We start from the raw sequence: 26,191 nt of genomic DNA on the forward strand, positions 1-26,191 counted from the left end.
TCCCCAGCTTGTAAAAGCAAAGTACAGTTAGTCCCAGCAACCCTTCTTAGCCCTTGTTCCAGTCTGAATTTATTTCTTTCACATCACTGGCCAGAAGGGTATTCCACAGTCAGGATGGGCTCTCACAGGCTATATATGCATGGGAATGCAAGAAACAGAGTTCAAAATCAAAGTTTTTCACACTCAGCCCAAATTCAAGTGCTTTGTAGAATTACAGAATCATTTAAGTTGGAAAAACTTCTAAGGTTATTGAGTCCAATTATCAATGTAGCACCAGCATATTCATTACTAAACCATGTCCCTGAGTGCTACTTCCACATATTTTTTGAACACTTTCACGAATAGCAATTTCACCCCCTCTGGGCAGCCTGTTACAATCCCTGACCATCCTTTCAGTGAAGAAATTTTCCCTAATATTTAATCTAAACCTCCCCTGAAGGAAACAATACAGAGGAACAGAAAACAATAAAAATATTAAAGCAATACAGGGGAACACAACCAGATTACAGGATCATATTTGGTTACCTTGTATCTACATAATATTAATGAATCATAGTCATTGTGTAAACAACCAACATGTGCAGCAAGTAATTTTTCCTATTAGTCCCTAAAGTCATAATTTTCTTCCTACCCTGATATTGCCATCATCATTCATCTTTTTCATCCCCTATGATGTTTAACCCTCCCCTATATTGGCAATTCCTTTGTGTCATCATTAAATTTTAACAGATCAACCACACACCATGAGCCAAGACTGCTAATGAAAATGTTAGATGAAATAAGTCTCCAATCTAGCTTTCAAGACAATTGTCTAACCAACAGTTTACTTCAACATTTCACTTTTTCTCTTTTAAGTCTATTCCTTACCCATTTTAAAATTCTTGTGCTAATCCCTGACTTTTCTATTTAGCTAATAATCTTCCTTGTGGAATTGTATCAGATGCTTTGTAAAAGTCTAAGTCGATTAGATGTATTTCATTTCCTTTGTCCAGAAAATGAAAGGAAAATAAAATCTTGATCCAGCATGATCAAGTAAGCCTTTGTAAACCCATGTTGTATTTTATCACATTTTTTCTATATCATTAATTACCTTCAAAATCTAGAATCTATGGAAATGAGGCCAGAAACACAAAAGAAAGTATTTTTTTATTTAAGGGCCGCATCATAGCTACAGCATAACCACAGCTATATCATCTTTTTCCTTAACCTTATTGCACAATGCCTCTGCTTCTCTCCTTTATGAAGCAGTGAAACTTCTGGTGTTTGTTTTAAATCTGCTGTATTTTTGGCAATTCTTATTTTATTTTTAAACTTTTTGACCTCAGCAGCACTACCCTTTCTGAGCATGCTTTGCTAACTTCCAGCATCTCATTTTTTACAGCAGAAATGAGAAGAAATTAATTAACCATCGCTAGTTGGCTGGGAGTTCCAAGCCACAGGATGACTTTCTGCATTATATGCATCTTCATTTGCTGAGCTGGATACAAACAGAAGACTTTACTTTTGGGAAGCTGGACCCACAGATCCTTAGTGTAAATAAGGCTGCAGCTGTATTCCTTCCTTAGACACTTCCTTCCTGCACTTCATTCTTTAGACACAGCAATATGCCTACAAGAACTATCAGAAAAAGATACAATCTCCTATTTCCTCTTGCAAACTGCTTGGTTTCATTTCTCCTCCCCAAACTTCTGCAAAGGTTCACCTTCTTCCTATAAGCCCTGCCTCCCAAACTTGGCCTCTTGAATTATCCCATTCTTCTTGCCACACCAAAAATTCACTGATTTCTGTTTACTTTTCCTTATTTATACTCCCCTAAGTTCTTTCAGCAGCTAAGAAGCCGCTTTGCTTCCACATCAAAATATGTTTCCTGTAACACTGAAAAGCCTGAGGCAAGGCCACTCATCCTCCTGACCACAGAGTAAAGTGTGCTTCACTTTCTAGTGCAAAGTTGTATGGATAAAGCAACAGAGGGAAAAAAAAGGAAGTATATATGGTAAGAACAAGCATTCTTCACATCATTAAATACTCTGTGGAAAAATGAGTCATGAGGAACTATGATGAGGAATGAATTAAATGAGTTTTTATGAAAATTAATAGACTTGATCTCTCTCCTGCACAGAGGCTGTTTCACGTGTTGCAAAAGGCTTTAGTAAATCAGTGTCTCCTAAAACAGCAACTTTGCAACAAATCCAGGATCCAGTAATACTCCAACTTATCCCACAGGTGAAAAGAGGGCGATGATGCTCTCCTAAATGCTGGATAAAGCAAAATCTTCATATCCAGTTTTCAGATAGAAGGTTCAATGTAAGACATAATAAACTATCATTTGTGGGTTTAATATGTTAAATATTTTGATATCCCAGATTTGCTGCTGATGGTTGCTTCCACAACATTTTTGGCCAACATGTGCCAGTTTTCACACTGCAAAGATGTATTGTGCCTTTTTCATCCTCTAGTACTCTGCTCCTCAATATTTATACCATCTCCTATGTTTTGATGTGTGAGCTGAAATATTAACCTTTAAAGCTGCTATACTGGAAGTATCTTTCAATTGGATAAACCTACATCACACAATCACTGTACTTTCCCTTTGAAACACAAATTCTCTATCATTTTTTTAACAATAGAGTTACTAAAAAAAAAAAAAAAAGCTCTGAATTTCTTTCCTGTTAAGCAGCTTTCACCAAATGAAACCATATTAGAAAATGAGATGAAACATGAAATGGATTGATGATATTGTAGCAACACAGGGTATTACAATAATGAGCTTGAATTTTTCAGTGGTACCTTTGTATTTAGGGGTCATAGTTGAGTCACTGTAGATTGTGTTGGAATGAAAATATAGCTCAAAATTGCTGGGTAATCAAGAGTCTTGCAAAGCAAGCTATGGTAAGAATTTTTTTTAAATATATTTTTTATTTGTTGTACATATTCTTCTTCATTCTTTTTGGTTTCATTGAAAAAAGAAATAAACCAGATTTTTTTAATACAAAATGTCCTTTGTAAAAATTTTCTTCATTTCTGAGTATTTTGTAAGAATTTTGTTTTAAACACTGTAGATTTTTCCAGTTCAAGAAAAAAAATAGCTACCAAACAGATGCACTAGCTATTTCAAAATAATCCCTCCTGCTACAGCAACAGAAAACTGCACTGTTGATTGCCACTGCTTAATATTGTTTCCCACACATTTAGAAAGCCATGATTTCCAGAGTGAAATATCCAGGACAGTTCACTGAAATGAGGCTTGGCATCCAGATTGCCTGCCTGGCTGTAATCACCCTTCGAGTTATTGAGCTTGTAAATCACATATCAAAACATGGGAACACATCAATTAATGTTCTACTGGAAACAAATCAAGGACAATCCTACAGTGTGACATTCTGCCAGTTTTTATTTTCAATAGACATGGGGAAGAAGCTGAAATTTGTTTGGTCACAGCCTCTATTTACCCAATCTGTCTTATATACTATTGCATAATGCTATCACAATATTAATATGCAAATTGACACTCAAATAAAAGCCATGATTTCCCTGTTGATTTTCAGCAGAGCTTCTGTTACAAAGCAAAATGCTTAGCACTTATTCCTTTCTCATCTTCAAAACTCCTTTAGTTTATTTTAATTAATCCTTTTCCTTTTAATTTTATGACCCAGCATTAGGTTTTCTGCCTCCTTTACCCCTGCACTCTCAAGGTTATGTCCTCCTCTTGATGTCTTCTAGAAACCTTTATGTTTTCAAAAATGATCTTCCTCTCATCTCTTTTTACGCCTAGAAAACAGACCTCAGGAGACTGGCCAGAAGCAAGGCATAGTCAAGGGCAAAAGAAGTTTCCAAAGTGAAAAATAAATTAAGGAGCTCTATTTCCAGGGAATAGTGATCCCAACTAACACTGCTGCTGTTTTTTCTTAGCAGACACCTCAGCCTGGTCTCAGTGAATCCCTGGAGGTGCAGCAGTGACTCCTCTGCAGGACACCATGCAGGCTGTGGCTCAGCTCAAGGATGCTGTGCCTGGGCACTCAGTCCAAGGCAGCAGATGAGGGAATAGCAGGAGACTCTTGTGGAGAGCAGCTTCTCCTCAAAGAGGATTTCTGCTGCAAAGTGTCGCGTGGGAGGCAGAACACGCTTAGGTCCTACGGGAATTTCCCAGCTCACAGGGAAAACACTGATTTGTGTTATAAAAGGAAAACTCTCCGTCCAGATTTATCCTCTTAAACATTAAGACCCTCTTTTAAAAAAAAAAATCTATTTTAATATGCTTAATTAATTTATTATACCCTGGGTTATTTTTATTTTCTGTGTGCTTTATGTAGATTTTTCATGACAATTTCGAACACTGGGATACCAATGCATTCAAGCAGTTGAGGTGCTGTGTATCCTTCTGAAGATCAGTCACAAAATGGGCATCACTTCTGGCCTACTTAAACTGTAAACCTAGGATTTCACCAGTGCATGGGACAAATGCTTATCTGCTTCAAAAGGTTGTATTTCACTCCCACAGTGCATATGGGTGCACATGGGACTTGGCAAAGAGCTTCCATGGAAAAGAAAAATTCTTGTGGTGCTCCTGGAGTCAGTCATCTGCATTTCAAAGCAGAGGAAAGGCTTTCTGTTCTCGAGGGAGGGAGAACTGGACATTTAAAGTCATGTTTTCTATCATAGCTATTGATGGAAATGAGCTGAGATTGCTATAGTTTTCATATGATATTTTAAGAGTTAGAATATTACAAATACTACACTTCAAAAGCAAACATTTCTGTTATTTCAGTGTCTCATCTTGAAATATCAAAATAAATCTTACTTCCCCCACCAGCAGTTTCAAGAGGCAATAATTTTTAATTTATCAGTAATTTCTTTTATTTTGATTTTATTTTCTGATATGTGTAAGGAGGAAATATCAAACTACCCACATCTCCAGCTACCAGGACATTCTACCTGATTTTAGAATACTTCTTAACCAACAGCGTGTATTGCATGAAGACAGAATTTAGAGATGACTCAAAGATAAAAGGTAGTTGGTGTGTCAGCTGATATTCTACACACTGTACTCTGTTCCTGCATTTCAAATGCAGGATACAAAGTCATGTGGTTAAATTATAAATCACATAAGATATTAAATTTATTATTAAGTCTTCAAAGGGATGTGTGTTTTTAAGCCTTTTAGTTCTAAGCCAGCATCACTGGTAGTGTGTTTGTATCTAGTAAATCTCTGATCCTGCAGACAGACATAGATCTGTGTTTGCTTGCACTGCATGCACTCTGACTTCACTGGTCTTTCTAGATTGTGCCAAAAATCACTAACTAGGATTAAACTTAAAAGGATCAAGTGAGAGCAGATTGTTAACTTAAGTAACTGATCATTTAAGTAGCTTGATATCTTCTGGAAACATTCATCTTCCTCTGTGCCATTACTTTTTGTTTACCTTGCACTGCTTGTGTTTGAAGATTTATTCATACATACATGTATATATATATATTTCTATTTAGTCAGGTTGCCTTTGTCCTCCTTTTAGGGGAAAAAAAACCCAACAAACAAAACAACTACTCAACTTACTTCCTTCACACCCTCTTAAAAAAAATCATAGTTACTATGGAAACAGCTATTAAACAGAGAGTAGCAGTAATTAATAACATCTGCAAGTGCAATATGAAGTCTACAACACAATTAATTCCAGCATTTGGAGTGGTTGGTGTAGAGCTGCCCTTTGTTGCTTTGCATGGAATGGCAAACTGTATAGACCCAATTATAACAGGGGAGCTTAATATTACTATAGTGATGTATCATGGCTTGTGAAATAGTCTGGACTATAGAGGCATTAACCCATATAAATAAATGGCATCATTATTTTATCATTTAATGGCACATCACTCTGGAAAGAATTAGATCCATATAGATAATATGGGCAAATGCAAAAATTTTACTTTACACTTTCAAATACAACAACATAAAAATCTCACTTGCTGCTGAAATAAGGGCAGAAGCTTGAAATGTTACTTTGAAATCCATCCCCTCATTTGAATTATAGAGACATGGGCAGATCAGATGAGGAAGTTTACCTACAAATGCTTTTATCTTTTGACTTTTCACTTTAAAAGTCAAATTGGAATTTTTAAAGAACAGCCAATTAAAGATTTTTAATAAATCATGAAAGAGATGAGAGAACTTATCTGACTTCAGGCTTTATTGAAGAAGAAATACTATAAATATTTATTTGTTATTTTATTATTTCTTAAGGCTACTTGGCATAAAGTCTACCATCTTTCCCACTAGCTTCTCTCATTAGAAACTATGAGTATACAAAATATTCAAATTTTCCTTAAATAATTTTTGCAGCTGGTGTAAAATGTGCAGCAGAAGCTGTACGATCAGATTGAGATATTTTGTGTTATACAGGAAGGAGCTCTGTGGCCCTTCTTACCTGAGCTAATAATCTCTGCTTAGGGGCAAAGCCCATTAGATGGGGTCTGACCCCAGCCAGGGGCCACCTGGCCCTGCTCCAGCCCATGGCAAAGCTGTGCCAGCCTGCTCTGTGCTCCCCTGCCATAATAAACACTTTTTGCCATTCTTTTTCCCATCTTCTAAAACTATGTGATGAAGGGTACATCAGCATGTGTAGAACAAACCTCTGTTGGCGTTCCCATTTCTTTTTCCTCTTTGATACCTGTCCTACTTAATTGCATCCCTTCCTTATCAGCACAGAGTTTTTCTTCCCTTTACTATGTCATATTCCTAATTATTTTTTTCCTCCTCATAAACCTGTTTTCCTGTTTCATTTTCCTTTTCCCCACCTATTTCCTTTAAAAATTTTTATTTTCCTTTAAAAATATGTAATGAAGACATATTCATGCGTCTTTATTTCCACATGCATATCCTTCCTTCTTGATATTTACTTTCCTGTTCTTGTCTTATTTTTCCTCTATAATCTTTCTTTTTTTTTTTTTTTTTATTTCCCCACCCAATATTCCATTTATGTAATTTTTGTACTCATTACTAGTTTATTAAGCGAATCAAACAGGATACTGATATCATCTCAACAACCTATTTTAGGAAAGGATGAGCCATTCTATGGAGGTGCTGGTCTATTCCCACTGACTAGCACTGGATAAGAAAAAAGGAAACCCTTTTCTCACTGTAGTTACCCCGTGAGTATCTCACCAAATGCAGAACAGGAACAGTAATAACTATGCTCCAAAAGAAGGGAGTCAAATACAACCTTGCTACTAAACTTTAGCTTACGCTGTTGAATTTCCAAAAGTAGCATCTGTGGCTGGATGGCACAGCAGCACCCATTCTTTTGCAGGAGTATTGCTAAGTAAAATCTCAGCAATAACTTTGGAATGCAGCTTTTGTGAGCACCTGGTTAATTAGGTTAGGTGGATTAAGTAAGTATGAGGTGTTGAGATGGCTTAATTCCACTTGGTTGATAGTGGTTTGCTGTGATTATTCTGTTGCCATCACAGAGTGCCTCCCCACTCCCTCTGGTGGGGTCAATGTACCTTTTTTTAGTCCTATAAAGCTGCATGATACCAGATTTCAGGAGAGTCCCATCCTTACATTTAGAAAAGCATTTACTGGTGTAAGACTGTATCTCACAGGGTGAAAAAAATGGGGAAAAGTGTCTGATTTGTGAGGTGAAAGAAGAAATATATACATATATATTTGGTTTCAAGAAAGAGCTGTACATGCTTAAAGTCAGTGGAAGAGATGGAATAAGCTAAGTTAAAATAGATTAGGGGCTGAGTAGAAAATAGATAAGGTTGCACAAAAATATTATGTCAATCACAACCTTACAAAACATATGTTATTTGTATAAGACTGCTCTTGGAAGTTATATTTCTTTACAAGTTCAGAACATACTACAGTTTAACATTTATAATTGAGGGTATTCTCCAGCAAGATTACTGACATTTATGGTTTTCTGAGAATAATGTCACAACATCAATATGAGATCTACAATGAGCACTTTTATATTATACTGTGAAATATAACACAGTGATTCATGAACAAAAAAAGTTAATTTTCCTTTGAAACTCAGAAATGTATTAATGGTAATATTAGAATGAATGCAGAGCCTTTCAGAATCAAACTGCTATCTCCATATAGTAGTGCTACAGTGCAAGCTCTGCTCAACAATAACTAAAACATCCCCGTGTTTTCAACACTGTTTTCAACATAATTCCAAAGCAAAGCTCCATACTTGCTACTCCACAGAAAATCAACTCTACACCAAGTGAAACCAGCACCATGCATGAAGTTTTAGTGGCCTGGAACTTTGTCATAAAATATGTTTCTTGGTATTCACTGAGAGAATATTTATTGTGCTGGACTCCAAGTTTCAATATTAAACTATCCTGAAATTATTGTTGGTTTAACTGCAGTGTCAAAAAACCCCAAACAAACAAAACCCTTCCAGTGTGAAAATGCACAGAGCCCTGTTCTCATGACTAGAATTAGAATGAATGCTTTCCTCAAATCTGACAATAACAAGAGAAGCACAAACACCCATATCAGATAGCGAAAGTTTTGCTACCAGATCCAGCATACTTACTCAAATACGTACAAAAGCAAGGGTGAGAACAAAACAGTGTTGACTATCTTGCTGCTGGATGTAGGTCACAAAGTTTTTGCAATATAAATTACATCAAATTCAAATATGTAAAACAATTCATCTCACTTGCAATGGGCTGGATCCTGCATTTCCATTTGGTGCAGACTTCAATAAGAGCATTTTTACTCCTGAAATTTTTACTCCTGAGATCAGGTTGCCTGCACTCTCTAGTCAGTCCTGCACCAGCAAACAGAATGAGAACAATTCAGCAAGATTACCCCCTCCTTCCCTCCATAAAACAGAGACATAAAGAAGATACTACATGCCAGGAATAAAAAGGTATTTTGGTGTGTAGCATAGTTTATCATAGAACTACAGAACCACAGAATCATTTAGGTTGGAAAAGACTTTTAAGATTATCCAGTTCAACTTCTAACCCAGCACTGCCAAGTCCACCACTAAACCATGTCCCTAGAAGCCACATCTACATGTCTTTTAAATACCTTCAGGTATGGTGACTCAACCACTTCACTGGGTGGGGTCTGTTCCAGTACTTGACAATCCCTTCCATGAAGAAATTTTTTCTAACATCCCATCTAAACCTTCTCCAGTGCAACTTGAGGCCATTTCTGTTTGTTCTATTACTTTTTACCTTCAACTCCTTTTCAGGCAGTTGTAGAGAGTGATAAGGCCTCTCATGAGCCTCCTTTTCTCCAGGCTAAACACCCCCAGCTCCCTCAGCTGCTCCTCATCACACTTGAGCTTTAGACCTTTCTCCAGGGTGATTGCACACAGACCTTGCCACACTTTTTGCTGTATTTCAGCAAGCACATTCTGGCTGAACCCAATAACATCTGAGGGTTCTGTCTAGCAAAGTATGTGTTACACTGAGCACAAAGGAGGAATGTGTTCAGCACAATGCTGATCAGGGCTGGCAAGAATAAAGCCAGTACAGATTTATTGCCTATAACAGCCCCCAAAAAGACACTTAAGACACTTGGTAACTGTGTGACATCTATCCACACAAGTGTCTTAAACTGTCACTGGCTTCAAAAAGTTTTCTGACAATGCTGATTACTGAAGAATGAGTTTATATACAAGCATAAAACCAGATTAATAAAACTTTGCATCTAGTGCTAACCTAATAAATTTCTTTTTTTATTTTTCCTTAAGTGTTCAAGAGGCAGAGGGCCCTGCTCTTTTGTCTTTAATGCTAGATTTGCAATGGTGTAAATAATATATGAAAACATAAATAATATATCCAGAAAGTGAAATAAAAGAGAAAGGCTTGATCATGAATTAATACTTGCTACTGATTAAGTGAACTGAGAAGAAGCCTTTGATGCAAATTAAATGTTGTAGTTTTGCAATAGGAACTTTTTTCTGACATGCAGACTACCATAGTCAGTTGAAACTTCCCCAGTACTTCCAGTGGAATCACAGAATAGAATCACAGAATCTCCTAGGCTGGAAAGGATCTCTAAGATTAGACTCCAACCATAAACCTAACCCTGCCAAGTCCACCAAGTGACTGCAAAGCAAACTTTCTGTAAGATATCTCATTATATCAATACCTGTCGCTCCTGTGCTCCTTCACAGAAAGGTCTCAGTCAGATATGACAGGCAATAAATTCAGAATGAGGTGAAGTAAGAATGAGGAAAGATTTACTTTCGTTGTTTGTCATTCAAGTGCTTAAAGAAGAAGACTTGTCAGCTGTAATAGATCTTTAGGAATCTCAATGCAGATAAATTACAAGAATTTCTGCAGTGCAGAAAGTTTTGTGAAGTACAAGTCACGTATTTAAAACAGTGACTGTGTAAGGAAATAGTTTAATCAGCAAATGTAAAGAAATTGATTATTTAGGAGATTTTAATGGATTTTTAAAACTTCAGTATGAAACTACATTTGTGTTTATTTTTCCTGCATTATGAGGAGGTGAAGACATACCAAGAAACTTAGCTCTGCTAGTTTTATGTTTTAAGTCAATCACACTTTCTGGTTGAAGGTAATGGGAACTCATTTGAGCCTTTTACTCAGATCCATGCACAGCTGTGGGATGAGGTCACCATTTATAAACATTCTGCATCTTCATTAAATAATTGGCAAATTAATGAATTTTTTGCTATAATTAATTTGGTGAAGCAAATGACTGGGCAATTATTAAATAACAAATTGCTTATGGAATAAATCCTGTTTTATTTTCTTCCCCATGCTTCAGACTGGCATTGGATTCCTGAGTTTCAGGTTGAAAAAAGGCAAAATTTCAAAATCTGACTTCCAGCTTCACTTAATTTTACAGGAAAACTGTTATTTGATTCCACTTTTTCTCAAAACTCGGCTCCAATTCAAGTTTGCCTGTAAAGCCTGCAGGCTGATCTGGAGGTGTCTATCACAGATCTTCCCAGAATGCCACACAGGTACCCCTTGTCAACTTCCATTTCTAGCCCTGGCTGCTCCTCCACACCTCAACCATCTTGTTTGGAGCTAACCTGTGTATTTCTCCTCCATGCTGTAGCCACATATAGACAACCTCTCTCTTTCATCCCTGAGTTTCAGTGAGCTCCACAGGCATTCACTTACAGTGTTCACTGTAGGATTACTTTGCAGAGGTTGTTGTAAACAGCACAGTAGCTTTAAACATTTCTCTATTAAATCATAGCGCTCTTTCCTCCAGAATCTTTTTTCCCTTTTCAGCTATTGTTCAGTGTATTAGTACTGATGTCACAATTCAGACCTAATGGTATGAGGTGGGTGTCAATCCATGCATTGCACAGTTCCATTGGTAGCCATGTGCTACTGCTGTTGGAACTATTAGCAGCTATAATCACTGCCCTAAGAAGCTCTAAAGGCATCAGAAGTGTAGGCTTACAGAAAATCATACTAATGATGAAAGAAACATTAATGTGTAACCCTATACTTATCTATTTATTATTTTGCATTATCACTCTCTGATTTTCTGGTCTGCTTTACATTATATTGAAACTGTACATGTGAGTAAGGGTGGTCTCGCTTATTCTCACCTACTGAAACAATCTCCTCTGTGTATTTGCATAGCTACTTGCACCCTCTCTTTCCCAGACCAACATGTGAATACATTTCTGCTTGCCCACTCCAGTCGGTTCTCCACTGGAAGAGCTCCTCTTTCCCAGCTCAGTGGCTTGCTCAACAGGCCCCTGGGGGCAGCACAGCTGGGAATTGAACATGAGCACTTTCCTGCTGAGATGAAAAGGGCACAAACTTGAGCTTTCAGGTAGGGAAGGAGCCAGGTGGGAAATTCCCTTTTATTCTGGATGGGTGTTGCCAGAGTGTTAATCCATTACTGTGTTGCCCACTGCAAAACCATAGGTGTTTTGGGGCAGAGCTAACTGAAGAACACAACTAACTGGTTCCTGACAACTCAGGTTCCTGATAACATCAGTTTAGGCATGAACATGAGCAAAACTTCAGAGTCCTATCAAGGAGCAGAATCAGTATTTTTGGTCAATATTCATGTTCATAACTGAATTGATGTTACCTTGATACTGATAATGCTACTCAGTGTGACAGCCCAAGAATGAGGAGATGCCTTAAATTAGACTGTAAGAAGTAAATTCATCAAGGTCTTGTGCAACATGAGCTAGTTCACATCTCCACCCCCTTTCCTCTGTGCATTTCACCAAACCTTTAGTCCACTCCCCAACATCTTCTTTCTACCCTGGATCTCCTCATGATACATCCTATACAAAGCAGGATTTTTGTGCCACAAGGCCATTACCCTGCTCTTTGCCTCGGCATCCCTGTGGGGAAGTGGAGGTGCTCAGGTGAGCAGTTACAGGTAAGTATCCAAAGCATTGCCACTGCATATGGCAAAACTGTAAGGCCTGTGGGGACCTACAAAAGCTGGGCTAGAGATACTCTTCACACTGTTTAAGTCTAAAGGCTGCAAAATCATTTTAGAAAATGCTATTTCAGACTTGCATCCAAACCCTGAATCCTACGTACCTAGAGGTAGGTGGATAGGTGAAGACAACTGGGAGTTCTTCCCACCAGCTCCCAAGTGCCAGCTCCAATCCAGAAACAATGTAGATGAGTGACTGCATGCTTTACAGATTGCAACCGAAATATCGTGCTGGCTTTGAGCCCAGGCAATGTGAACACTCAATTCTTCATTTGTGGATCTCAGTTTTGATCCCTTTGCCACCTTTAAAATAGAGATGAGCCCTTTCCTGCTTTATAGAAATTGCTGTGAGTTAATACATTCAAGGTAGTGTGACTCTTAAATACAAAGAATGTGAAAACAACATGAATACTGGGTCTACTCTTTAGTTTTCACCTGTTGAACAAATAAAGTAAAAATATGTAAGCATATAAAAATAAAAAAGAAACCAACCCACAGATTGAAAAGAAAATCAAATTTGTCACTGAACTTTTCACTGCTTTAGCAAACAAGCTAAGAAATATTTCCCTGGATTACTTTCTTAATTTCTACCAAGAACGTATAGTTGCCACAGAGACTGGTGTGCGTGAGCATGGGTAAACGAAGGCAGGGGAGAGGGAATGCCTCCTCTGAATTTCCAGAGGGATCTGAAATGAATATCCGCGTTGGGGATGCGGCGGGGCGCGGCTGAAGCCCGAGCACTCCGGCACTGCTCCCGGGGCAGCTTCTCGAGGCGCTCAGGGACCCTGCGGGGTCGGGACTCCGCGAAGGGCCGGGCGGCTCCGCGGGGCTGAGCAGCGCTGCTCCAGCCGGCCGCGGGCAGAGCGGCATTTATAGACACATCCATAAAATATCTATTTAAATCGCAGCCCCGACTGGTGGCACACGGGCTGCGCGCGGCTGCTGCCGCCGCCGAGAAGGGAGGAGGGGGCTGGAATTAAAATAAGGCACGAAGCGGTTTTAAAAATAGCGTGGGGGCTGCGCGGGGCGGCGCAGGGCGGGGCGGGGCGGCGGCAGCGCGGCCCCGGGGCGGCCCGGCCGCGGAGTTGCTGCGCGCCTTGTATGGAGCGCGGCCGCCGCAGGGCCCGCCGCTCGCCCCCGCCGCTCGCCGCGACTTTGCCCGCTGCCGGCACGGAAGGCAGGAGCCGGCAGCGATCCGCCCGTCTGCAACTCTCTGCCCTGCCTGCCTCCTCTTCTTTCAGGAGCCGCCACCCCGCCTGCCTCTCTCCTGCTCCTTCTGCTGGGGAATAAATCAGGGAAGGACGCGCGCACACACACGCAGAGTAGGATCTGTTACAAAAGTAGCGCTGATGGCGGCGGATCAGATGGAGCCGGAGCTGCTGCTGGAGTAGCAGAGAGTGGAGTATCTCTCGTTCGCTCGCTCTCTTTTCTCTGTTTCGCCTCTTCCCCCACTCCACCCACAGATCTCCATCGTTTCTCCTCCTCCTCCTCCCCACCCTCGGCCGCGCTCCCGCTTCTCCGCGCATCTCTGGGCTGCGCCTCCTGCGAGGGGGCGGGTGGGGGGAGCGGAGGAGGCTTTAAAGAACCACGGCCCCCCCGCACCGCCACACACACCGTAATTGAATTTATTATTATTGCCGTCTCGCCGACTTGGGGAAGGGGGATCGATCTTCGATCAGGAAGATGGCTGCTGGCTGGCTGCTGTTCTTTAGCCTGACACTTTTCCAGTCCCTGGTGATGAACCACTCCTCGGAGGGACCCTTCCCCTCGGCCACCACGTAAGTCCCGCCGGGCTCCGGGGGTGCGGGGCGGGGGCACGGCGGGGCCGGGGGCGCTCCTCGGCGCCAGGGACAGCGACAATACAAAGGGAAATCAAGTTAGTCCGGGCGGAAAGTGGCGATGGGAGAAAATTGTGGATTTTCGGTTGCTTTAGCTTAGAAAAGAGTCAGGCTAGCAGAAGGTCCCGCCGGGGCGGTCGCCGGGAGGGGGAAGCTCCGGTGACGGCCGGCGGCGGGACTTTTGAGGTAAAGGCTTCGCCTGGGAATCCCGCTCCGGAGCGGCTCCCAAATACACCCCGTCAGGTCATCCTTGCCGGGAAGAAAGTTTCGAGTTACACAGAGTCCGCCCCTTCCTCCCACTGAGGTTATTCCAGCCTGGATGGAGTTTCAACACTGTTTACAAAAAAATCTGAAAACTTTCGCAATTTTATTAAAATCCACGCGGAAGGCGGATTTCGTTGCGTTTCCGCAGCCGGCACGGGCAGCGGGCAGGCGGGCACGGCTGGGAATTCCCAACCCCAGCTCCGGCCTGGCGGGGCTCCAGCGCACCCGCGGAGCTCGGGGCTGCTGTGGCTCCGCGGGTGCGCAGCCTGGCTCCCGCCGGAGGGGCTTTCGCACGCTTCGAGCTGAAGAGCTGCTTTCTGCAGCCTTGGCCTTGCAGATCGGTACTTCTCAGAAATACCTCGGCGAGAGCTGAAGGATGCTCGCGGTGCACGCAGCTCGGTGCCTTGCCTGGCCCTGAGATAGAAATCTTTAAAGCGCTGCGGAATTATTAGCATGAAAGTGTTGCCCAGAGCAGTGCAAAGATCAAATAATAATGATGCAATAAAAGAAAGGCGAAGGGAAGCCAATACATCATATTGAAGATTCGCCTATAGATAGGAAAAAGAAAATCCACGACAAAGCACTATGTGATCGTGTTTTCTTCCCTTTTCTTCTCTCTCACCTCATTATTTTTATCTTCTTTTTGTTTGGTTGGTTTTTTGAAGCACTTACCTTAGTCCCCGAATCTGGGTTAAAGCTAGCAGTAGGTAACTTTTAAGTGGATGACTCACTTCAATGCATTTTACATAAGAAAAACAGTGCTAATGGTAGTCTTTCCTCATTGTTTAACACTGGGTGGAATTTATTGGTGTCGTTCTGCCTGGGCAGAAGGATGAGTTTGCAGTAATTACCAGCAATGCATTTTCACCAATTAGTACTGCTGGTAGATTGTTATAATTGGATTCAGTTCTGAGTATCGGTTCCATTATGAAAGACTCAAAGGGATGCTCGCACTGTTAAATGAAAGGAATACAAAGATAAGTGCAGAAGAGCCACTTAATATCTCCTAAGTTGAATAAATACAGCCTTTGATTGTAGGGAAAACTAGCTTTTAAAATATTCTCGTGCTGCAGTTTATAAAGATGTGCCTTGTAGAAGCAAGCGTAGCAAAATACAAACCCAGGGCTTTAAAATTCATTGTTTTCATGTGTTTGAGCTCCCGTATTTACGGTTCTCTGAGCTCTGGTGTTTACGGTTTCTCACTGAGCTGATAAGGTTATCATACGCAACTAATTACAATTTATCTTTTACATGGATTTTTCTGAGTTTGAAAGAGAAAGAAAAATGGAACCCAGTGAAATTAAAATAATACTGTATAAAAAGAATATGTATAATTTCAAATAGAAGTCTAGATCACTTTTTAACATAATAATAGGTGATATTCTTTTAAAACTGGTTTTGTCTCTTCATCTATTTTTGCTAAGTCCCTTAAGAATTTACCTTTATTGACAGTCATGATAATAGAAATTGACAACAGTGAAACATACAGCTTTAATTATAATTATGCCTAAGATAAAGTAATTCAAAATATTATGTTAGTCATCAACATTTCCATGTTCTACACAGTCTGCTTGCTGTTGGCTCTCTTTTTTTCTCATTGTTTTTGAAATATCAGAGAAATAATCTATAGCAAGTGTCCGTCCTTCATAGCACCGTTTCCCTTTTGAAATGGAATCAAAGTGCAAGCAAGGCTTAGTTTGTTTAGAAGGCAGCACACAACAGGTTGATGCAGGGAGAGCTGCTTAGCAAAAAGTAATGATGTAACAGGTGAAGCAGAAACAATTTTTCTACTCTTTTTTAAGACTTGACAGCAGTGTTTCATTTCCTACTAAAAATTACAAATGGGGAAGAACAAAGAGAAATGACGCAAATGCTCTTAATGTAAAAGATATTATATATTAAGAATATTAAAAATAGGAATAAAAAAAAAACACGGGAGAGGAGAATAAAGGAAAGAAAGGCCATGAATAATTGAAGAACTGGAGGTTTGCTGATATTATGTACTTAGCTACCTGCTTTCTCCCCATAATTTTCAGGCTCTTTTTTCTCTTAGTTAAAAAGTTAGTCTGAGGAAGCAGGATTTCCCAGCTGTTGTGTGAAAAATGTGCATATTCAGGGCTATACAGTATATAATTTGTTCAACAACTCATTATTATACAATCATTTTTTCTTCAGTCATCTGTTTCTTCTGCATTAATAAATATTTTAACACGTGCTTTTACTAAAACATTCAGAAGTCCCTATCACCAATGCAATAATATACTAGCATGTAGCACTCTTAGCAAGAAATGTTGAAGGTTTATGCAATGCATGATTGATAGAATCCCAGTAATTTGATTAATTTTAATTCTCTGATAAGGCAAAAAGGTCCTGATATATTTACCCCGAAAAATACAGAGATTTTCAGGTGAAGGTTTGTGTTGTATGAAATGGTAGCATTAATTTTTCATTGCAAATCTCAGCAGGTGGTATTGCATTCGTTGCTTCCGGTGTTGAAATATTTCACTGCAAATATTGAAGAAGACTTTCCTTAAGTAAACTATTTAAGTGTAGTAGTAATTGTGTTCTGATCTGAGCTGTAAGGCTTGGCTGCTGATTGATGCCTCTTGCATTCCATTGAAATGTATCATGTTAATTGTGTCATGTATTAGGGGTCTGTCTGCTCATACAAGGTACCATGTTCTTACTTCTAACACACCAACTCCAAGTCCTGCAGTTACACATGCAACACAGCGGATATTTTGCACTTAGATGAGAATATTGTATGTAGTACTCCTGGCACTATAACCACACTCCTTTTATCACAGTATGCAAAGCACTTCTTTCTTTGTAGCTATATATATTTATCATTCACATCTGTACAGATTTCAGAAAAAAACATACTGTCAAGTATACAAGGTTTGGATGTTTCCTGATAACGAGAGCACAGGACTCAGTTTATTTCTGTTCTTTTCTCTATACTGAATGGAGAGAGATAGTCTTGTGTTTAAGTATATATTGTAATTCCTAAGTATCCTTTTGGCACAGCATGTTGATATTGTTACTGACAGTGAGTAATGTACTACATAAAGATACACCTACTGCTTTCTGATAATAAACTTGTTCCTACTGATTAAAAAAAAAAAAAACAACAACAAAAAAACAACCAAACTAAACATATTTTAATTTTTATAACCCTACAGATGAAGCCTTTCAAAATCAAGGGACTGTTTCTGTAGTTACTTTATCATTGTGGATATATCTTAATGTTTGTTCTTTCCCCCCACCTCTAATTTTCTTCTGCCACTCCTTTTCTCTCTTTCCTTTATCTTTTAAGACATTTTCGTCCTCGGTCACCTTTCTGTATGTATATATTACATTATATATTATATTCAAGACAGATCTGCCAGTTAGATAAAACGGTGTAAAACACTGGTGGATAAAGATGATATAAGAGGATAAAAATAGTATACCTATGAACATGAACATATGTCTATATGTATGCATACAGGACATTTTTAGAAAAGAAGTTCTGTATTCCCACTTTTTTACTTGCATGAATCATCTTTACTGTTTTGGTGTCATTAGGACAACTCAGGGATGTCTATATGAGTCATATGAATTGCAGCTTGCACAACTGGGACATTCATATTTTTGGCTTCTGCACATGGACCTAACAAGTGTAGATCCTGCTGAGAGTGTGGCTGGGCTTGGCACTCAGCATCAGTTTCTCTATGGCAGCAGTGACCAAAGGTAGATAGATGGCATTGCTGATGTTTTCTTTTCATCTGTTTCTACTGTCAGACTTAGGAATTTTGACACCTCTTATATACATAAAATCCCATTTTTAGCTTAAAGTCTGTGATAGAAGAATGGCAGTTAAACTGCTGATGTTAATTAGAAAAGACTGCTGTATTAATGGATTATAAAATATCAGGCTCTTTCTCATTTGAAAATTGGTATTTTTCCAACCTATTTAAAAATACTCACTATTAGGAAAAAAAATAAAGTACTGAAGTGTAGCTTCTTATCAGTGGATTGGAAAGAGAGCCAAAAGATATTCTCTACTTAGAATCAGGGAAGTGCAATATCACCTCTTAGTGTTTTCTCAGCAGCATGTCTAAAAGCTGAGCATTATGCAAGATGCTTAAACCCACTGATATTTTAAAGAGTGTTGCTCCAATCCATTCTTCTAGTAGAAACAGAATAAGTGTGAAACAGGTTGTTGATTGGTGGTGTTTATTTTGGTGTTTTGGTGGGATTTTTTTGATTTTGTGGTGGGAGGGTTTCTTGTTGTTTGTTTTTGGTTTGTTGTTTTTTTTAATGTCCCTGTACCTGTGGCGATGGTAAATGCAAATTATTTGAATCCACATAGAATTTTTCTGTTTTACATACCTTATGATGTAAATTGTGAAAGGACAAGTTTTTTTGTTTGTTTGTTTCCCTCCTAGGTATTTATGTTGAAGCCTCACAATTAACAAATCCTATACGTTTACATTTTATTAAGTATGAAAATTCATCTGAAAACATCACAACAGATATTAATCATAAAAGATGAAATTTCATTGAAGTAAATCAGCATTATAGAGGTTCTTGCCATCTTTCATTTTGCAGTGATGCTATTTTCAGAACTGCATTGCTCATACCCTGCAAAATGATTTTATCCAAGAATTCAGCTGCTAGAAAGAGAGCTGGAGCTTGGCAGCACATTAGCCTGAAATGTATTCATTGTTAAATGAAGGCCTGTTGTACAGATCTTAAAAATATTTATCTAGCAGAGCATTTTAAATTGATGGAAGCATGGTCAAATTCTTCCTGCTTTAATGTTTTGTAACAAAGAAACAACCCAGACTCTAGCTGCCCACTGGTGACTGTGATCTGACATGTTTGTGCTTTGATCCTTCCTTGCCTTCTGCGAGAATCCTGTATCCAAGGTAGTCTTATCTTCTAGACCAACATTTGGCTTAAACCTCTGTGAGATAGGGATTGCACTTTAGAGTCATTTTAGCAGAGAAAAATGACTCATTCTCTCTGTTGCTGACCATGGTAGAAGTAGAATTGAGCCCCAGATTGTTTTGTACTTCTTTGCAGCAATACCTGGGCTTTTGATCCCCGTATGCTTGGGCTGCATGTCGTGTTTAGAGGGCTCATAAAGACCTTTGTGACAAAAGGTGATATTTTTGATGGCAGAAAAGGTTGTTTTCTAGTGCCTTGTTAACATATTTCCTTTAACAGAAGAAAAGATTTACCAGGAAACAACACTGGAATAAATTTAATGGACCATAGCTACAATTTGGCAAAGTCAGACACCGTAATTAATTTACGTCTTTTGCAAATGCTGAATCAGCTTTCTTGATGGAAAGAATGACAGCTCAGTGTCTGTGGTGTCCTGGATAAAAACCCCATACCAGCACCTTGAAAATGCACAGAATACAAGAAGTACAAAGCAATAACTGCATTTGTGCCCCCAGCCCTGGGCAGTGCCTGTGTGTTCTGTCTTGGAGCACTCAGCTCATTCCTGCGTCAGCTTTTTCATTCCCCTTACAGCTGCTGCAAGACAGGTATCAATGAATACTTAAATGATTTGCATTTGAGATTACAGCTCTGATTTATCTCTCTTGCTAAATCAATTAAATAGCTTTATCCCACTCAACTGTCCTCAAACAAGTATAGGGCTATGCTCGGCTCTGTAGGATCAGACCAAGAGCTGAGTTTTGTATCAGCTGTGCCATTGCCTACTGTAGCAAATTGGTCACTGCTGCTAGGGGCAGTTATGATTCTTCTTTCCCTCCTGATTTCTGATAGTAAAAGAGAACTGGATTCAATATTGTTTGCAGAATATGATTTTTATGTTATGCAGTACTGTGTAATGCACATGAGTGGTGCTGCAGGAGCAGCTCACATTTAAGGTGGAAACACCTAATGCGGATAGTGAAATTACTGTCAACTGCACTTCTACTTCAGTAATGTTGTGTATTCTCCAATTAGGGCCAGACTGTGCTGCTTGTCCCCTGGAATGAAGAAGTCCCATTGATACTCTCAGAAAAATCCGTGCAAGAGTGAAGATTTTCAAAATATACTTCAGCACCCTTTAATAGCTAAAATTAATGGCATGTGCCTGCAGCTGTTCAGCTCAAGAGGGCTTTTGCTTTTCCTTCTCCACTGCTTTCCAAACTATTTTTTGGCCTACTCTGCTTCTGAGAAAACTCAGTGTTTCACACCTTCCCTCCTTTCCTCCTTTCTTTCCAGACTTAGTAAGTTTTCAGGTTGAAATGGAAAATAGACTCTCACAGCCACCCTGTGACAGGAATATGGCACACTGTTTGGGAATGTTACTCTAATGATGGCAGGGAAAGGACCATGGTTTTTGCTTATGTCCCTCCTTACAATACCTTTCTCTGCATGCCAACAGCAAAATGATGATAAAGAGTGAATTTCTGTCCCTTGTATCTTTTTTTGCTATTTATTTACAAAGTTTCTAACAAGTTTATGAAAATGATTGACATTATTTTACATCAACAAATCAGCAAGCTTTTGCAGTTAATTACAGTAATTCAAAATCAGACTTTTTATACTCTGAGGCAGGCCTGAAATAACCATAGAATGTGAATGTGAAGTTGTAATATTGCTGACTATTGTAAAAAGTGATTGATTGGATTTTCACCCTCTTTCAAATACATTCTCATTCCCTCCCATTTGAGAGTTCAGTGGGGTAAGAACTATAGACTGATTTTGTAACAGATATTCTACATAGTGATTTAAGAATTTTTCTTTTTTTTTCTAATTTCCTTTGTTTCTCTAGGACCATGAATGTTCAGCCAGAAATGCAGAAATAAGATTTTTTAAAAGAAATGTGTCCTGTGGATCATTTGAACTAAAAATAATTTTTGCACAGCCTTTATTATATGTAACATGGAGGCATATATTGGATTACAGGTGCTTTTTTTAGCATAAAATGCTTCAGTTTAAATCTGTGAGCAAATTCTCTGAAATTTATTCATTATAGTAAAATCAGATTCACTTTTGACCTGATTTGAGAAGTAAGAACACAAAGGAGTTGCTGAGTCCACGGTCTAGTTTTTGTAGCAATCAGATGATAAATTATGTTCATTTTTATTTAAAAGATAAAAGCTAGACTTGATTCATCCAAACAGGAGTTGAGCTCAAGTGCTCCTATTTACCCTGTGCAGGTTCCCACCAGACTGGTCTAGAAGCTTAAAATGTTCCCAAGTGATAACTTTCTCGTCCTTATCTTTACTGGGATTTTTATTATATTTTCATCGTATGGACTAAATGTTATTTAAAATAGGCATAAAAATAAAGTTCCAAAAGTTCTGTGGCTAAGGGTGGTGGCAGTACCAAAACCTAAATCAAGCCACGCCACTTTTCTCAATTGTCACTTTTAATACTGTGCTGCATTTTTCTTTATACACTAAGGTGGTCTTAAAAAAAAAAAAACAGTAAAAGGGAAGTTTTCTTCATTCTAGAAATGAGCAGAAATTTGCCACACTAGGTGTATGTTAACTCTTGATTAGAAATTCAAACCTTTTCCTTAGGAGGGAACTGAGTCACGGGAGCTGTTCTGTCTAAGATTATTGAAGTGAAATATTTTGCAGTCTGAAATGGATTAATTGAGTTATCAACACTGCAGGAAAGAGAAGAGTAATGAAAAAGACATGACACGAAGCACAAATTACAAAGTTAGGGATCTTACTATTCTTTCCCTGACTCTTACAGGTCACTCATATATAGATCCCATGTTCCATGAGACCAGTCAAAATGTTGAGGAATAAGTTCAACAGTCCACTAAAAGGCAATTTTTAATTAATGATATTCTGATGTGGACTAGTGATGAGAAAAATGGCTTTTTTGTAAATGGCTAAACAAAGCCTCACAGTAATCATTTTCCCCCAGTGTGGACTGAGGTAGTCTACCTGGTAGAAGTCTTGTGGATCCTAAATACAGCCCTGTACTGGGAGGCAATGCTCTTTACTTGGGGAATGCTCTGCCCTTAAAACTCTGTTTTGTGAGTTTAATCCAGAAATGTGATGGTTTCTCATGCAGATGTTAATGCAGAAGTTCCTTTTTTTTTTTTCCTCTTTGCAGTATATGGCAGTATTCTTTCCATTGATTGAATTAGATTAAAATATAAAAGATAACATACTATTCTTTGGTAAGTAGAGTAATTTCTGCAGATATTATTGAATGTCCATTTTTTTCTGTTCACCTCACTTGTAATTTTATTCTTTTTATATGTGGGTGTAACAAGTTCTTTAGAATTTTTCAGAGGTAGGTTAAAGTGAAGAATGGTACATGTTGGAATTGAGACTAAGGGTAGTGAGCAATATGCCTTCTTGCTCTCTCATCTTCTGTGGAAAGTATCCTGCGTTAGGTTGGTTAGCTGTGTGTGTTTTTTTTTTAATGCAGGAAGTGTTTCTTGATCTGAGACTTTCCTCAGAAATGAATTCAGTGGCACCAATTTTGAAAGGAGAAAAAAAAAAAAAAGAAGAGGTGATAGACTTTTTAATTTACTTTTATTTAATCACAAATATTTTGTTTTCTGTGAGGTACATCCTGGATTGTGTACACCATGGATGAGTTTTTATCATTAAATGCCTGTCTTTATTAGTATCTGCCTCCCTCTATCTGCCTTGCCTTATTTCTTAAGTTTTGTACCTTAGTTTTCCATATTAATTTCTCTCAGTAATGTAGGAAACTTTAGTATCTTACCATTTAGTCAGGCAAGGGTTTATTGTCAAGATTAATTTGTTAGCTAATGCCTCTAAAGCCTTCTGTAGTTGAAAAGTGTTGTTAAGCTGTTAAACCTAATTTATTAAGATGTGTGTTTGCTATATTCCCACGTTACCTCAGAAACTGGCATGACCAAACCGTTCCTGGATGGATGGTACCCTGGGTTTGCCTGGTTCTCAAAGGGATTTTTAATAGAATCTTAGCAGAAAAGGTACCATCATATCTGCTTCTTTTGGTAACTTGTGATCTGGGGATCTGGAAGAAGTTAATCCCCAAGATCTGTACTTCTTGGATGTACACAGATTGCGAAACATAAGCTTAACAGCATTTTTAGAAACTAACAGGAGTCAGCAAAAATCGGCAGACAGTATGGTGAAGAGAAGCCAGCGAGTGACTCATGCCTACAGTGTGCTCCTTGCACTCCTTTGCCAGTCGTGGTTCTCACTGTGGAAAGCACTGGGAGCTGTGCATCCTGGGATTTTCTGACATTTGTACTGTGAATATTCCATACTTGGAAAAGAGACAATAGTCAGATACAATAGTAGCCAAGGGTTCATGACACAAATTCATTAATGTGATCTGTTTCTTCTTTTGCAGTGCAGGCTGCTGCTGGTTTTATTCCATTTCTAAAATGGGAATGACATCCAAATTGTCATCCTGCTTGATTCAATGTGTTTAATAACGCAAGGCGTCCTGTTTCTGTGAGAAAGATGCTAAGAAAAGTACATAATTTTTTCAGTTTACAGACTAGTAGCGTGCCTAAGATGATCATCAGCAATCACTAATTACCTGACAATCACCAAGACTCTTAAGACTTCAAGCAGGAGTAACATAGTGTTCATTGCAATTATTTTTGTTTGCTACAGACAGTAGCAACAGAAGTGTAGTCCTTACCAATTTTTTTTTGTTATTTATCAAGGCACTTTTATTGCTTTAGCATCTTCTTGATTAGACTTTTTTTCTGTTGTGAACATATTTTAGATTATGTGGTAAAGTTATAAGCTGGGAGAGACTCACTAATATGTGCAGGAACATGTCTTAAGGAGATTTTCCTATAATATACACATGGGGAAAAGGTTTGCGGTAATTGAAGGCAGAATGTGGTCTCTTTTGACTGATTAGAAATACATGAGGGATTTGTGCATGACTAAGAGTATGTCTAGGATACACTCTAAATGTCTTTGGAAATGGTTGGGTACCCAATTTCATCCTTCTTTGCACCAGTGTAATTTCAGCATAATGAGTATCAGTCCTGTATCATTTAAATCCTGAGTGCAAGGATGAATCCACATAAAATAATTTCTGATTAAACACACACAGGTTTCATTGCAACAGAATGAGTCATCACTGTCAAGGCCTGATTGTGAAAATTACATAAAATAAAATGTAATACATGATTGTATTAGGCTTTGCAGCGGGGAATAGTAAGATATCCCAAGGAAACCATGTGTGATATCAGATGTGGTCATTTGTCTTCCTTTTAAATGATAAGCTCTGACACCACTTCATTGTCTGTGCCCCACTGAGCAAGTGTCCATGTAAAAAAGAAGTTCTTAATTGCCGGAAGGCACTGAGAAATGTTCCCCCAGATTAGGAACAAACATGATTTTATTACATAAAAGTGTGGAATTGTAAGGAAGAAATACTTTCCTTTTCGAAGCACTGCAATGTCTAGTAATGTTCAGGATAACTCCAACTGGCTTTTGCAAATGTATTTTTCTGTAGTGTTGTTTTTTTGTTGGTTTTTTCTTTTTTCCTTCTTAAGCAATTAATTCTAGAACTTAATCTGGAATGGTAAGAATGATAGAAGTAATTTAATTTAACCCCTCATTATGCACAACTGAGTAATTCATTCATCTTTGTGTATGAAGTCTTGCGTTTTCAGCTAATTAGAATTAAAATTGGCAAGAAATTTACAGACTAACTTTGTATTTGTTTCCAGTGAAGCTGGATTTACTCTGGAAGATGATACTGATGTTTTTTGTGGGGACATGAGGTGAAATTCTGATATGATAGCTACTTTGCTAATAGAAGCACTTGGCCAGTGTCTTTATTCATCTTCTATATATGTTCCTTGTATAGATACACTCTCCCAGTCTGCAAAATTAAAATTAAACATACCCGTCACTTCTTTGCATGGATGGTGAGAGTTACAGTTAACAAATGACCATAAAGAATATTGTATGGATGTATGGAGCAATAATTTGCTTGCAGGTATTTTATTGATAGCAGTTTTTCCTCTCATAACTCCATTTATTGATAGAATAAAGTACTTTATGACCTGCAAGGTAGTTTTGCCCAAACATGCTCTGTTATTCTTGCAGGTATCTGTGCTTCCACAAACACATTATGTATTCATTAGTGATGCTTTCAGCCTTGCAAATTCAGGTTAAACATTGATGATTAAATATTTTGTTCCACACATCTCATTAACTGGGGCTCTATTTCTTTTTAGTGTATAGTATTCTACTCTACAATTGTCCCATTACTCTCTGTGGGAATTATGTGTTTATAAAATAAAATGATGATTAGTATTTTAAAAAATCCTTAAAAAAAACCTTAAAAAAATTTAAGAGTTATCCAGGTGTAAAGCTTGAAAACTAGGAGTAGCAAGATAAGAAACTGCCTTAAACCTTAAATTGTTTTCCTTAGAATATCTTTGTTGTGATCCTGTCTTCAGTAACAAAACCAGCTGTTTTTTTTTCCTACTGGAAACACCTTTCATTGAGAATATTACTAAAATGCAACCCCACTGTAACATTGGTGGATTTTGTAGATAACTTTGGTAAAGCTGCAAAGGACATGCCTTGTCTCTAGTAATGTGAAACTAATAGTAATTGCCACTGTGTGGAGAGAGGACAGAAGAATCTGCCTTTGTAACTGAAAGTAAACTATTAGCCAAAAGCTATGGTAAGGATATCCTATTCAAAGAGAT

General features: G+C 38.5%; 1 protein-coding gene across 11 annotated transcripts in view; it reads left to right on the forward strand.

The window, feature by feature from the left end:
- The first annotated feature begins 13,480 nt into the window (after window positions 1-13,480).
- Window positions 13,481-26,191, forward strand: part of CACNA2D1 (calcium voltage-gated channel auxiliary subunit alpha2delta 1) — a 353,423-nt gene continuing 340,712 nt past the window's right edge. For 5 of the 11 annotated variants that reach the window (XM_085083490.1, XM_085083507.1, XM_085083532.1 and 2 more), the window contains exon 1: window positions 13,482-14,202. In XM_085083490.1, the coding sequence (XP_084939616.1) occupies window positions 14,108-14,202 (95 nt within the window). In that variant the 5' untranslated portion in view covers window positions 13,482-14,107. Of the gene's footprint in view, window positions 14,203-26,191 lie in introns of all 11 variants that reach the window. The other 6 variants (XM_085083524.1, XM_085083540.1, XM_085083544.1 and 3 more) reach the window with 3 other exon arrangements.

This window comes from Lichenostomus cassidix, chromosome 1Aa (genome assembly GCF_008360975.1).
Source record: "Lichenostomus cassidix isolate B80296 chromosome 1Aa, HeHo_3.0, whole genome shotgun sequence".
Lineage (NCBI taxonomy): Eukaryota > Metazoa > Chordata > Aves > Passeriformes > Meliphagidae > Lichenostomus > Lichenostomus cassidix.